General features: G+C 39.1%; 1 protein-coding gene across 4 annotated transcripts in view; it reads left to right on the top strand.

The window, feature by feature from the left end:
- TDRD3 (tudor domain containing 3) overlaps positions 1-15,297 on the top strand; it is a 184,706-nt gene that overhangs the window by 141,887 nt on the left and 27,522 nt on the right. For all 4 annotated transcript variants that reach the window (XM_019524776.1, XM_019524777.1, XM_019524775.1 and 1 more), the window contains one exon: positions 5,235-5,360. In XM_019524776.1, coding sequence (XP_019380321.1) covers positions 5,235-5,360 — 126 coding nt within the window. The remainder of the gene's footprint in view (positions 1-5,234; positions 5,361-15,297) is intronic.

The following is a 15,297-nucleotide window of genomic DNA, read 5'->3' on the forward strand; positions in this document are numbered from 1 at the left end:
AGCTTTGGGGCTTCTGGGGGCTTGTGGAAGAGCCCCCCAGACAGCATAGGGCAGTGGGAGGCAGCAGGGATTGCCCCCCAACCCCACCAGGCAGTAGCCAGTGAGCCAGGGTTTTTTTTTCCCCTAAAGGGCCGGTAGCTTGGGTGGGTGGGGTAACCATGGGTGGGGGCTGGGATAGCAGGCGGGGGTCAGGGGTCTCATGGCAGACCCCCCCCCACGTGGCATGGGGCAGTGGGGGGCAGCGGGGATCGATTCAAGACAGTGATTTGAACCACTGAGTCCAGTCAGTGTCTCGCGAATCGTTCAAACCTGAATCCGATGGGAATACTAGCTGCTTTGCACAGGCCTAGTAGCTATCCTATTCTGCAGACTCCGTTTACTAGATATATGGTAGGGGAAGCAACCTAATCCCAGAGAAAGGAAAGTGAGTGCCTTGTTGTCCAAAAGGATCTGTGTGGTAGACGTTTTTCTTTTCAGAATCAGCAGCATACAGTTCTTCTGATTTCAGGGGAAGATAACCCTGATTGAAGGAACTAAGATATGATATTATACTTTCCCTTGCAAAGGGAAAGTATTAAGCCATTTCCCTTTTTTTCATATTCTCAGGAAAATGTTTTTTTAGCTGAACTGCATCTGGAATGAACAAACTGTTTGTGCTCAAACTAAACTCTCTACATTTTTCATTTCTTGACTTCAAAAGTTCTAATATTTCGTTATTGTATTTTTAATTTTTTACTGTTTTAATTACTGTTTTTCCTTTTCTTTATGCTACATTAAAACTATACATAAACAATGAATCTGAAGAAAAATAATCTCAAGTCATATCTCTATCATTCTTCTCTAGATTATTTTTTTGCCCCTAAGTTCTAAGAGTTTCCAATAAAAGAAAAAAAACCTTATTTTTCTTTACTTTTTATTATTGTTGATTTAACAGCTAATTTTTTTCAACTTTTGTGTCTGTTTTTAATGTATATCTTGTATTATTTTAATGTATTAAAAAGTCTGCTGTGTAAATAGGAAGTGGATTTGACAATTTATGAATCCAAGACTTAAAGGAACAAATTGTGTTTTTGATTTTTGCCTCTGTCTAACTAAATACATGTGTATGATTGGGATTATATACAAACTGTGCAGGGAAGGAATAATAGCCTATGCACCTTTTTTAAAAAAAAGTAATTTTGTCTTGATGAGATGCATAAATTGTGGGCAGTCGTGAATTTACAGAAAAAATCTTTGGAAAATGAGCTAATCAAAACTATTAAATCAATAATAGAAAATAAGTTTAAAATGTTTTTGTGAAAATCAACTATAGTAGATGTATTCGTTTTTTGAATATATGTACTAGCTTATGTACTGTACAGTCTCCAATAGCTGTTTGGAATGGTGGTAGGGGTAGGTGGTGAAGTGGACTTGTAATTTTATCCATTCTCAAAATGTTAGATTCATAGGTTCATAGAAGTTAGGGACTAGAAGGGACCTTAAAAGATCATCAGGCCCAACCTCCCTGCACTTGGGCAGGAAAGACTGGTGGGATCAGATGAACCCAGTGAGGTGGGTGTCTATACCACCTCTGTGGGGGAGCCTGTTCCAGACCCTCGGCACACAACCTATAAATAAGTTATTCCTTATGTCCAGTCTGAAGTGATCTTCAGTCAGTTTGTGCCCATTGTTTCTTGTCTTTCCCTGGGGGGTCTTGGTGAACAGATGCTCTCCCATGCCTGATATACATGCCCTAATATGCTTATAGGCTGCTACCAAGTCCTTTCTGAGTCTTCTCTTCTCCAGGCTGAATAGTCCCAAGTCTTTCAGCTTCTCCGCCTGTGACCTGCTCTCTAGACCTCTGATTATGCGCATGGCCTTCCTTTGGACTCTCATGAGCTTCTCCACATCCTTCCTGAAGTGCAGCACCCAGAACTGGATGCAGTACTTCAGCTACAGTCTCACAAAGGCTGAATAGAGTGGGAGGATGACATCTTTAGTTTTGCTTCAGATGCATCAGTAGATCCATGCCAGTGTTTGATTCGGTCTGGCAACTACGGCATCACATTGGTGGTTCATGTTCATTCTGTGGTCTGTCACAACACCCAGGTCTCTTTCAGTTGTGGTGCTGGCAAACAGCACTGCCGAGCCTGTAAGTGTGTTGCAGATTAATTCTCCCCAGGTAGAGCACTTTTCATTTCTTCATATTAAATGTCATTAGGTTAAGATCTGCCTACCTTGCAAGCTTGTCCAGGTCAGCCTGTATTGCCAGCTTGTCCTCGAGTGTGACCACGCTCCCCCATAATTTGGTGTCATCTGTAAACTTTGCCAGTTTGCTTTTAATACCCAAATCCAAATCATTGATGAACATGTTGAAAAGCACTGGTCTGAGTACTGAACCCTGAGGGACTCCACTGGCCACTTTCCACCATGTTGATTCAGTTTCATCTAGCAATACTCCCTGGGTCCTACCTTGGAGCCAGTTACCTAGCCACCAGACCGTAAAGTAGTCGAGGCTGCATTTTCCCAATTCTGCCATGAGGATATCATGGGAGACTAGGTCAAAGGCCTTTTTGAAGTTCAAGTATATGACAACCTCATTTCTTCTATTCAGGTGGTGAGTACCTGCTCATAGAAGGAAATGAGGTTGGTCAGGCATGACCTGCCTACAGCGAAGTCATGTTGGCTATCCTTTAGGATACTGCCTTCTGTTAGCCTATCAACAATGGATTCTTTGATCATTTTTTTCCAGGATTATACCAGGGACTGAGGTCAAACTGATTGGCCTGTAATTCCCGGGGTCCTCCTTTCTTCCTTTCTTGAAGATAGGCACCACAATGACCCTCTTCCAATCTTCTGGGACCTCTCCTGACTACCACCAGGCTTCAGATAATTTATCATAGGTCACACGATGATGTTGGCCAGCTCTTTTAGCGCTCTTAGGTATAGTTCATCTGGTCCTGCTGACTTGTAGATATTCATTCTCTCTAGGTGTACTCCCACAAAATCTTCACCAACTATGGGAGGGTGATCACCCCCACCTTGATCATCCTGTATTCTGTCAAACAGGCTAACACCCTTGGACTGATGGAATACTGATGCAAAGTTTTTGTTTAAGAGTTGGTTATCAGCTATCCCCTTTTGTTCTTCAGGGGCCATAGACTTCCCTTATTTTTTCTCTGACTTCCTACATATCTAAAGAAAGAGTGTTTGTTGTCCTTGATTATGGTTACCAATTTGTATTCAGTTTGTGCCTTCACCTTTCTAATCCACTCCCTGCAGGTGCGGGCTGTTGCTGAGAACTTCTCTTTGGTGGTAATTTCTGATTTTCATCCCTTGTAAGCTTCTCTTTTTCATTTCAGGAGGTCCATGACTTCCCTATTGAGCCAAGGGCAGATGGGAGGGTCTCCCAGCCCTTTTGCTGCCTTTCTTACTAAAGGGAATGGACTTCCTTTGTGCTCCTAAGATTTCTTCTTTGAGGAATGACCACTCTTCTTGTACTCTCTTCCTCATTAGCCCATAGTTCCACAGGGCCTCATCAACCAATCTAAGCTTGTGGAAGTCAATTTTCTTAAAATCAAGGATTTCTACTCTACTGACTGATTTCCCTGGTTTACCGTGGATGGAAAAGGTGATCATCTCATGGTCACTGTCTCCCAGTTTCCTTTTGATCCCCAGGTTGCTCACTAGATTGTTCTCTTTGGCCAGAAGCAAGTCTATGAGTGCCTTGTCCCTGGTCGGCCCATAGACTTTTTGAGTCAAGTAGAGCTCTTCCATGCAAGTGAGGAAGCTTTGTGAGCAATCAGATCTTGCTGTGTGCTCATCCCACGAGATGTCTGGGTAGTTGAAGAAATCCATGACGAGCATGTTCTGAGACCATGCAGCCTCTGCCAGTTCTCTAGAGAAGTCCTGGTACAGTTTTTCCTCTTGGTTTGGAGGTCTGTAGTATGGCCCTACAGTGAATCCCCTTCCCCATGCTTTCCCTATATTTTGACCCAGCGGGTCTCAAGTTGCCCTTCTTTGTTGCCAATCTCTGCTTCTAGAGAGGTGTAACGTTCCTTCACATAGAGAGCAACTCCTCCACCCTTTTTCCCAAGACAGTCCCTCCTGTGCAGGGTAGCCCTCTTTTTTTTTTTTTTTTTATGTGCAGGCCTCTAAACAGTGGAAGGATATTTCGAAAAGATTGGTTTCAGTTTGGATGATTATCTTGGACCCTGGCAGATGGTATATTTATTGTAGGCTTAACAGATGAATCACAGGATAAATGACAGCATGCCACATGTGCAAGACATTTAAGATGCAATAAAGTGCAAAACCAGCCCCAAAAGATGTTCCATATTTAATGTGGAATATTTTGTGGATGGTTTGTCCCATGCTTAATTTTGAACATGGACACGTAAGCATCCAGGAGAGTCCTGTGCAGCATAGTTGCATGCGCATCTTTTTAACATATCAGGATGCAGGGAGCTGATGTGTTCAGAAGGCAGTAGAGCCAAACCTTTTAAGTCTTGGCCCTGGAAAACCTGAGATCAGTGAGTCTTCCTGATGTTGAGCTCATGGTGCCCTGGGACCAAGTGCACGCCTGCTTTTTAAAGGTCCTGGGGTGGCATGAGCCTGAGATTGGTGAAAGGAGGCTTCTCTCCACATCAGTCATAGTGCTCTGGAACCTTGCAAGGCATGCATGGGCTACATGGCTTGCCTTTCAAGTTTCTGGCAGGGGAGAGCCCAGAGCAGCAAATGGGTCATGATACCGGGCACCCCCCTACACGCGCACACGCATACACACACACACACATGCATACACACACACACGTTGCATGGTTAGAATCAGACGAATTTTATGGCCAATCTGGAAAATGTCATGTCCAGACATGCCTGGTGGGATGCACAATTTTGGGGATCAGGCATAAAATGTTTCTGACCCCATTGTGCTATTATATTAACATTTGTAAGAGGTCTTGATGTAAGTCTCTGTTTGAACTTGTTTAATATAGAGAAGAATTTGGAGAATCTGCCTGTCTGAAGAAGGGTATTTGTGCCTGAAAGCTTGCAAAGAACAATTTTTCCAGCTATTTAGTTGGTCTAATAAAATGTTTCACATTTATCCAAAAAACCTTGTATGTCTATCTGGTACAAGCACTTTTGAAAATTGTTGCACTTATAGTGAATAAAAAGGTATTATTTTTAAAATGTACTGATCTGTTTGCAATATTTTTATGTATAGTTTTATGACCTTTGCAAATTTCTCTTTTAAGTTTTACCGGGCAGAAATTGAAGCTCTTCATTCATCTGGAACAACTGCAGTTGTTAAATTTTGTGATTATGGAAACTATGAAGAGGTGCTACTAAGCAACATCAGGCCCATTCACGCAGATGCATGGGTATGTGATAATAAACTGTAGGAAAAGATATAAATTACATAAGCTGTATAAGATATTTAGTCCTAATGAATCCATTTCCTGGAAAGGGCATAAAATGTAAAAAAACAAAAACAAAAAACAAAAACAAAAAAAAGAAAAGAAAACAAAAAAAAGAAAAGAAAACAACAACACAACCTCCCCCCACTTTCCCCTGCCCCACACTTATGTAGAAAAATGATTTAGAACTGATTAGACCTTCTGGTTACTTATGTAAGCATCTCAGTAATGTTAAAACAAAAGAATCCAATGGCACTTTTATGTATAATATATTGTTTTCAATATGAATATCATTCTATATATGTTTCCTGAAAATAATTTGTATATGTAATATGGACATTTTATGCATATATTAGTCTCTCAAACTTGTGTTTATATATAGAATACTATTGTATACAGTTGTCAAAAAAAGATTTTTGCTTCAAAAACAGTTACGCTGTTTTCTTTTAAGTAAAAACTGGGAAGCAGCTTTTTTCAAATATATCCCACTGGTTTTTATTACATGTATATGCATATGCTAAAAAAGAAATGCATTTGTCATGAGTTTTGTGTTTTGAGTATTCTTTGCCAAATATTATTCCAGTACTGTATTATTAGAGATTCTTTCATAAATTTTTAGAATGTGCTTTAGTTCATGAAATCTAATTTTAAAACCTTTATATGTAAGCTTCATGGAAAATGAACAAAGCCAAATATAGGCTAAAAAACAGATGTACAGAATCCCTTCTTTTTTAATATTTGTTATGAAAAGGATGCACAAAAGGTTATGCTGACTGGCATATTTAATTCTCTTCTTTATTAATAGAGTATCAGTGTCTCTGTCATTCTTAAGGATCTTGGCTGTCAGTGGTTTTATGGCCTTTATTTTCTGGATACTTCATAATTAGCATGGTTCTAGTAGTCCTTTCAAGACTAAACAGTCATCCACTATTGACTTCCAGTTGTATTTTCTTTTCTGTTACTGCCTCTCACTTTCTTGTAGCCCCCTTGTGGACTTTTTGCATCTCAACAGAAATCTGAAGTTCCTCCCAGTTGATATATTAATTTCCCTATGGATTCTCAAAGTTTGTTTCCAGTTGTTGAACTGTCATTTGATCAGCCCCTTGCTGCAGTTTTATTTCAAATCTTGACATACAAAACATTCCACTTACATTACATCTAATCCTTCTCCCCGTTACAACTCCCTTTTTGGGAGAGGTTTCACACCATGATCTCAGGATATTTATGGTATAAGCCCTGAGATTTTACTGTTTTCCTGAAAATATATCCTTGTAGTTTTCAGTTTCTGTGATGTGTGATAGCTGTTTGTGTCTTGTTCTTCACTTTGCTATATACTGCCTCTGGTATTCCTTAACTCTCATTATAGGATTCTGCTCTAAAGCTAGTAGATCTTTTTAAAGATGACTTCTGGAGTGCTTGCTCTCGCTTGCTCTCTCTTGCTTGCCCGGGCTCGCACTCGCTTCTGTGCTCCCGCTCTCATTCGTGCGCGCTCGCTCACTCTCGTGCTCTTACTCGTGCTTGCTCGCTTGCTCTTGCTTGCTCTCTGTATATTAACCAACGACAGAAGAATGATCCAGTCAACCTATACAACACGGTCAAATTTCCATGCTTAGTTCAGTTTAAGATTTGGTGATAATTTCTTTTTATAAATAGGTATATATCCACTTACAAATAAAATTCCCTTTCTTTCCTCTGTTTTCAATGGAACTGGACATGTACGTCTATTCTAGTCTCATAATACTGCCTGGCTTCTTTTGTCGTACTTAAAAACATTTTTAGAAGCAAGAATCAGGGTGCCAGGAAGAGCTTAACCGTTTGTCTCCATAGTTTAGAATATAGTAATTCTCAAGATATTTTTATTCAGTCTGTTTCTCAGATTCCTTTCCTCCATTACACTTTTTGGTGCATTTTATCCAAAATTTCTCAGTGTACATCTGTGTGGTAAAATTACTTCTCTACTTCATAGGATGAGGACACATGAAAAGACAGCTTAAGTCAAGATGGTGTCCTGCTTTTTGAGGGCCTGAGCACCCAAATGTCTCTGAGATACTTCTGACCACCTGCATTAACAACCAAACTGCTAATTGAAGAATATAGTGCTTATTAGTGAGTGTTATTAGGGAGAACAGATTTTATTTGCTTTTTTAGTATGTATTATAGGTTGGATTGCTTTAGTAGAAAACTTTTTGCTGGCTTGCGATGTAGATCCTGTGCACCTAAAATACACTCTAATTTGCACCTCATTTGAAGAAACTTGCAAAATAACCTTGAGACTCCTGTAATTCAGATTACATGTGGAATCTAATGATCTATAGTAGTGTTCCACCTAGGGTACATTCATTGCCGCCTCTGTGGGGTTTTTTTAAATCTCCACAATAGCCATCTTGCTCTTATTTCTAGCATTGCTGGATGCTAGAAATACAGAAAACCAAGCTATATCAAATGGTACAAAACTAACTGTGATATCTGATGAGTTATATGAAGGGTCTGTTGACAGATTTGTAAAAGAGCCCAATTTATAATCTACACATGTAACTGTTAAAGAATTGTTGATCTTAACTTTTTTTTGCTTAGCTCTTGCAATAGATGTCTATATACCTTGAAATCTTTATCTTTAATGATCAAACTGCACATTACTTTCCAGTGTTTCAGAATTCGTTTAGTGTGCTCTTCTCCTACAGAAATTTATACAAATGTACCCATTTCTCTAAATGTAGTAGTTCACTTAATGAAAATAATGTTATATTGCCAACAACAAAAATACATCAAAAATTTGTAGACATAAGAGTTGCTTGTTGTTTTCTTTAGAGATGTAAGGTTATACTAATAAATTGAAAAGCATGGAATGTTAAGGGACTTCTTGACTAAATTAACAGCTTGTTGTGTGGGGAAAAATAAATAAAGTTAAGATGTAATCTAAATTTAAAGTGTTAATTTTGTTCTTTAAGTTGTAGGAGTTTTTTTTTAATTTACTGTGCTGCTTTTTTATTCTCGGTGTGTGTCTACTGACTATCAAAACTATTTCCTTTCCCCTTTTTTATCCTGTTTCCTCAATTATTATTTTATAGGGTTTTCTCATGAATCTACAAGTAGAGCTTTCATCTTATGTTTATATTTGCCTTCCCTGTAACGTAAAAGAAACCAACATGCTTGCTTGCTTTATTTCTGCACTTTGTAACCTCATTTGGGTGTCCCTAGAATCATATATTAAGGCTAGGTTTATAGGAGATTTTTCTCATGGCTATTTTCACTTCATTGAAAAACAATATTGGCTAAAAAATCATGTCTAGACTTTGCCATAGGCTTCTCCTCCTTTATCCCGTATGACAATATCTTTACATGTCAGTCAAGGTAAGTATAGCAATCCTTATTGTTACACATTTTGCTTCATAGAGGCAGAGAAACCATTTATTGGCTTATCTCTTGCAATGAACTCTCCAGTTATTAAAAAGTTGAAGAAGGAAAAGAAGAAGCATCTGGGGGCATTTTCTGGTGTCATTTTTGCAGTCATTAGTTATCTTTTGAGAATTTTAGGTATCAATATTTGTCCCTATGCTAAAACATTTTGTGAACAAGACATAGCAGTATGCTGTTTCCTACCTCACAATTTTAAGTGTTTTTACAGATCGTAGGCCTTCTCCCAGTTTCTAATTCCAGGTGTTCATCACATTTTGAGACCATTCTGTAATAACAGCGTCTTCTCTTTGCAGCAATGTACATGGCTTTCTTGAGTAAAGTTTCCAGCTGCTGCTGCTTCTGCCAAGGTTCATCCATGCAGTTCTGCTTTGGTTGAGTTATTTTACTGGAAAGTTGACGCCAGTCTCTCTGGGGCTCAGGAAAATGCTCTTGATTTTAAAACAGCATGGATTCTCTGAAAGATTTGACCTTTTCTGTATGGAAAACTGATCTTTTAATTCAGCCTCACACCATGCTATCCTCTCTCTGTTTTGAATTATTAGCAGGGACCTTTCTAAATTGCAGTGAGACAAAGAGGTTTTCTGTTGCTCATGGTGTGCAGAGCTGATTTTATTGTCTTTTTGCAGTGAGCCCCCCACCCACTGATTGGCTGAGGGGCCCCAGCAGCTCCACCCATGGCTGCTGATTGGCCAAAAGGCCAATCACTCATCCTCAGATTTTAGCTTTGCTACAGCATTGCATCTGGACTCCTAAAAGATGGTGCCGAAACCTTTAGCTTTTCTGACTGGTGCCTTAATTGAGTGTATGTCACTAGCTCAGCCTCTCAGTAGCTCTTTCTCAAACCACATGCTCTATGGGTACAGGGATTGCCACACTTTCTTTGTATTCCGGTAGGCTTTTACTTTTTTTTTTCCTGGCACTTCCATGAAAAATGGTTGGAAATGCCATTTTTCTCAGAAACTGTTATTTTTTACAGTTTCCACAAAAATTGCAAAACTGCAACTTAAATAGGTCCCTAATTATTAAGCTTACTGAATGCTGATGCATGGATAATGCCATTCCTGTGACACTTATGCAAATACTTAACATGTTTTTCCTCTGGTTTCCTGCAAATGAGGCATCAAGTAAAGTTCTTCTAATACAGTCATGTTTGCTAATCCAAGGATTACCATTGGAGACCTCTCTGTATCTGGTTGCATCTGCAAGTAGTATTTATCATTACTTTGAGAATGTTGGCTCCCTTGCCAAACTAAGAATTAGGAGTTCTTGTTTAATGGTTAAATACAGTTAAATGTTTAATGAATGAATGAAGATTCTCTTCTATAGGGATCTTTCTTCTTCTAGCACTCACTTTTTATCTGGAAGGCTGCTAGGGCAGGCTGTTTCTACAAGGGGTCTTGGGGCTTTCTACTACCATGCAACTTGTAGGCTTAGGTATTCACAGGTATGTTTTGTTTCTGGGCTTTTTTTGTGGCATTATTTTCTTCATATATGATGGTTTAATCAGTTCAACTATAACAAAACAAGAGTTGCTTAAGGGTAGAGCGGGCAAAAATGCTTTCTTTTGGTCCTTCTTTGCCCTTTCTTGGCACAGTATACTTTGACTTAATGAAAACAAAGAAGGGATTTTGTTGGCCAGTTGTGAAGCACCAATCTGTCTCAGACCATGTTGAATTATTTCTGGCCACTCTTCTGAAGAGGTTATAAACTCCGGATTTAGAAATGGAAAGCAACCAAGTATTCCGCTACCATTCTAAACTTTTTGTCTTTAGGAAAAGTCTGAACATAGCCTAAAATGTGTTAGGTATCCAAGTTTTTAATATGATTTTCACTTTGGAGATGAGTAGTGCTTGCTTTTTTTAAATTTTAAGAAAGGAAATAATCTAAAGGAATAACCTTTCCTTTAAACAATTTTTTAAAAAAATAAATGACTTTCAGATCAGAGTATGATCTGTTCTGGCCACTATTTTAAGCTCCTCTTGACTTGCTCAAGAATTCCTTAGTTTTGTTTTTAATAGGACCTTTTTCCAAGGCTTGTATGTAGATCTCAAAATCAGTAAATTGTTATCTTTAACAGTTTTCCAGTGGGAAAGGCATTTCCTGTAGATGAAGCTGATTTGATCAGTACATATATCAGTTTTAACCAAAAAGAGGCACATCTGTTTAGGGTACTGTTCATTACCTATGTTTTCTTTTTGGAAACATATGATTGAAGGTTGGCCAGAAGAATCAATGATAGCTGTTTATCATAGGTAGGTCTTTTCATGTTCTGCTTCCTAGCCTTTTACCCATTAATTTAGGAAATTTCATTTAGCCTCTAGTGGGTTAGGTTACCTCAAGAATTTTATAAACTAAGGACGCTGAAGGAATATCTTGATTAATTTGACCTGTGTAGGTCTTTGCCTCCTGGGAAGAGGGCATGTGCACATTTGGAATGATAATGTGGAAGAGAAATTATGGCAAATCTCTTTTATGAGAAATAATTACTAGATTTTTTTCATTCTCATTTTGAGCTATTTTTCTTGTACACCGTACAGTCCATATGGTAGTTGAAAGATTATATTGTCATCCTTGCACGGTTATGCCGGATGTCCTGGTATTTTCAGTTTTCTTGGTTGGCATCCTGAGAGCATTATCTAGTTCAATCTGTTAAGAGATGTTCTTCAGTTGAAGGTGAAAACAAAAAAAAGAGATTAAATTGCTGTGTGGAATGAACTGGCTGTGTAAAAGCTCATGCTCCCAGACCTTTAAGTGAAGAAGGTGAAATAATCCATGTTAGTTCCTCTTAAATATAATTGAAATACCAAGAAGATCTATGAAATCTTCAAACAGACATTTTTGTTCTGAAGCTGAGTTATATGAAAGATAGTGGCAAAATTTTAAGTCTTTCTTTCTGGGTGTTAATTATGCCAATTCAATTGCAAAGTTTTTTTTTTCTTTTTGTCCCACAAAAGGCTTTTGAAGATCACTGTCAAATGAGACTAGGCTTCTGAGAACATGCATATCCAATTACAACTATAGGTGGATAATGATAGCTTAGCAGTCAGTCTTGCTCCGAAAGCCCTGAGTGAATATAAACAGGAAAAGAAACTTTTCTGCTCCAAAATATTTTGTATAAAAGGATTCTTCTGCCTATGTGCTTTGTGATGACTCAATTATGTTCTGAAACTTTTATGGGAGATGCATGTACTAGTTTGAGGTGTACATATAAGACAATTTACAGACTGTGGTAATGACCAGGTTCGGCTCTGGTTATTTAGCAAGTTTAGGGAAAAAAACAAGTAATCTCACTAAATGACTATAATCCACTGTGATTTATTATGCTACATAGCACAGTTTCAAAAGAATACACTGGCTAATTGTTCAGGGGTATTCTGCCTGATGAGCAGCATTTACATAGTAAATGAAATAGAAGAGAGGCAACAATTTTTGTGGATGATATCTTTTATTGGACCAACCACATGGTAAAATAGAAGAGGCCAGTTTTTTCATTTTTAAACGTAAGTTTGGAGTAAGCAGTGAAGGAATGTATGCAGAATTTTGTAGCTCAGATAAGAGTTATTCCTGTTTAAGGGATCTTTAACTTAGCGCAAAAGCTTTGGGGAAGTGTAGCCACACATCAGGGTAGGTTAACAATCTGGGTGGACCCAGACAGATTAGTTAGATGGGCGGACCAGAACCAGATGGTGTTCAACAGTGAGAAGTGTAAAGTGCTCCATCTGGGGAGGAAAAATCCACAAAAAATGTACAGGCTCAGATACGCTATGCCAGCAAGCACAAAAGGGACCTGGGGGTCATAATTGACTATAAAATGAATATAAGCCACCAGTGTGATGCTACAGTTAGTAGAGCAAACAATATGCTGGCATAGATCAACTGATGTATATCAAGGAAATTTCTTCTCCCATTCTACTCAGCATTGGTGAGGCTGCAGCTGGAGTACTGCATCCAGTTCTGGGCGCCATACTTCAAGAAGGATGAGCCACTCGTATGATTAGAGGCATAAAGCAAAAAGAGCCACTCATATAATTAGAGGTGTGAAGAGCAAGCCATACAAGGAAAGGCTGACAGATATAGGACTGTCAACCTAGAAAAGAGAAGACTTCAGGGGGGAAGCTTACAAATATATTTGGTGGCAGCTTACAAATATATCAGGAGAGAGCATCAGGGGCTAGATGAACAACTGTTCACCAAAGCACCCCAGGAGAAAATCGGAATCAACGGTCATAAACTCCTAGAAGAATGTTTCAGACTGGATATAAGGGAAAACATGTTCACGGTTTGAGAGACCAAACTCTGGAATAGACTCCCAGCGGAGGTGGTGCTGGCACCTACCCTGGAGATCTTCAAAAGGAGACTAGATGCATACCTTGCTGGGGTTATTTCACCCCAGCAGTCTTTCCTGTGCAGAGCAGGAAGGCTGGACCCGATAATCTCATGAGGTCCCTTCCAGCCCTGAACTTCTGTGAATCTGTAAAAAGAGTCATTACCATTTCCAGAAATGGGAGGACTATATTTCTTGGCATAGTGGTTAAACCTTGCACGGAGCAATTTATATTTCTTCCTACTGTTCACAAAGGCAAACAGTTTCAGTAGAACAAATTTTTAAGCTTTTAGAGAATCTAGAACTAGGAAGAATACTTTATTTTTCTTTATGTTGAGTTTAGTTTGAATAATTAGGTAAGCTGTGCTCAATCTCTGGCCCATGGGGCTGTATCATCCATCCAGCAGGGCTCCCAAAAGGCCAGAAATTTGTCAGCGGAGAAGCTGTGCCAGCATTAATTGCTATGGCTTTCAGAGCCATGGCAATTTAATACTGCCACCGCTCCCCTGCTACCAAATGTTTGGAGCCATGAGGAGCCCCCGTATGTCAGGTAACACGGCCCCATGTGCCAGATTACACCAGTGCCAAGGGGTCATTTCTGGTCGGATCTGGTGTTTAGGACACAAGACACCAACGTGCTGCCTTCATGCTGGATCAGGCCTACAAACCAAACCTGGCCATGGGATCCATCCTGTGGACTGGCCTGCATCTCTTGCAGGGCTGAAAAGTTAAACACCAGTGAATTAGATAATTTTCTTTGTTTACCAAGAGAAATATAGTAACCTTTCTAACTGTTACTACATGGATAGTATGTGTCGTGTACACTGTTAGGAATCATCACAGTATTTCCTGAAAAAACAAAATTGTAATTGTCTGTGGGTTTCTTGGATATCCTTGTTTGATATTTGTTTTTAAATATTGACCTTTTAATGTAAATCATGTAGGTCTTAAAGTGTGCATCTACACGTGCAATTAAAGTGATGTGATAAACTCTGTAGCAGTGTGTGCCAGAGAAAATTGCTTCTGGGTGCAACATCTATGCATATGCCTAGGACCGCAGCAATTTGATCCAGGGCAGAGCAGCCCCAGGCTGGCAGGGACCACGGGGATGAGCCCCAGGCTTTGGGTGGTGGTGGTGGGCAGGGGAGGGGTTGGCAGGAGGAAGGAGTCTGGCCCCTGGCTGGCTGGCTGGCTGACCAGGCACAATTTGCGCCCAGTGGTCACAGTCTACATGTGCATTTAAGTGAACTTAATGACTCTGTCCCTGACAGTACTATCTTATGGCAGAGTTAATTTATTATATCCTAATACTGGTGCATGTGTAGACTGTGATGCTATACTACGGAGCTAGTTAGTCTACTCCAAAGTAAAGTCTACATGTCCATGAACTCAAAAAGAATGGAATAGATTGATATCCCTGAAGACTAATATTTTGTACCTAAATGACTTCACCCCCATCAATGCAGTATGTTAAGAGCCTTCATACTACTGTCTTAGTCTTAGGTATAAAATATTGAGTAAGTGACATGGGGTAAAATAATTATATTTATAGTTAAGTGATTGTCAATTTGTACATTTTCATAAAAGATCTACATCCTTATTTCTTCAGGGAATTTGCACAAGTAGTTTGGATGGTCTCCAGAGGAAAAAAATAAAAAGGATCATTTACTTCAATTAGGCAATGAGCCTAAGTATTATCTTTGCAGTTAAAATATTCACCACAGTTTTTGCACATCTAGGACTCCTGAGAGTTTTTTGTGATGCAATACCTGACTCAGATGAGGACTTCACACAGATATCTTTACGTTAAAAATACTGACACAATACTTAGCTTCAGAATGGACTTGGATGTTTCTTTAATTTTTAGGTTGTTGGAAAGTAATTCGAAGTTTTAAAGGTATTAAATTATCACCTGCTACTATGTTATGTTATCTGATTTCCAGAATAGAGACTTGCTGTACAAATTTTAAATTTCGAAGCCAAAAGGGGCCACTGTGCTCATATAGTTTGATCAGGAGCTCCTTGAATTAATTCTTGTTTGAACTAGAGCAGACCTTCAACAAAGCACTCAATTTTTATTTAATAATTGTCATTAACAGCAAATCAACTAGAACTTGTCGTAGTAGTTTCCTCACTGTTTGAAAATTGTATCTCATTTCT

The sequence above is a fragment of the Gavialis gangeticus genome, unplaced genomic scaffold (assembly GCF_001723915.1).
Source record: "Gavialis gangeticus isolate Ggan-Ray unplaced genomic scaffold, GavGan_comp1, whole genome shotgun sequence".
Classification (NCBI taxonomy): domain Eukaryota; kingdom Metazoa; phylum Chordata; order Crocodylia; family Gavialidae; genus Gavialis; species Gavialis gangeticus.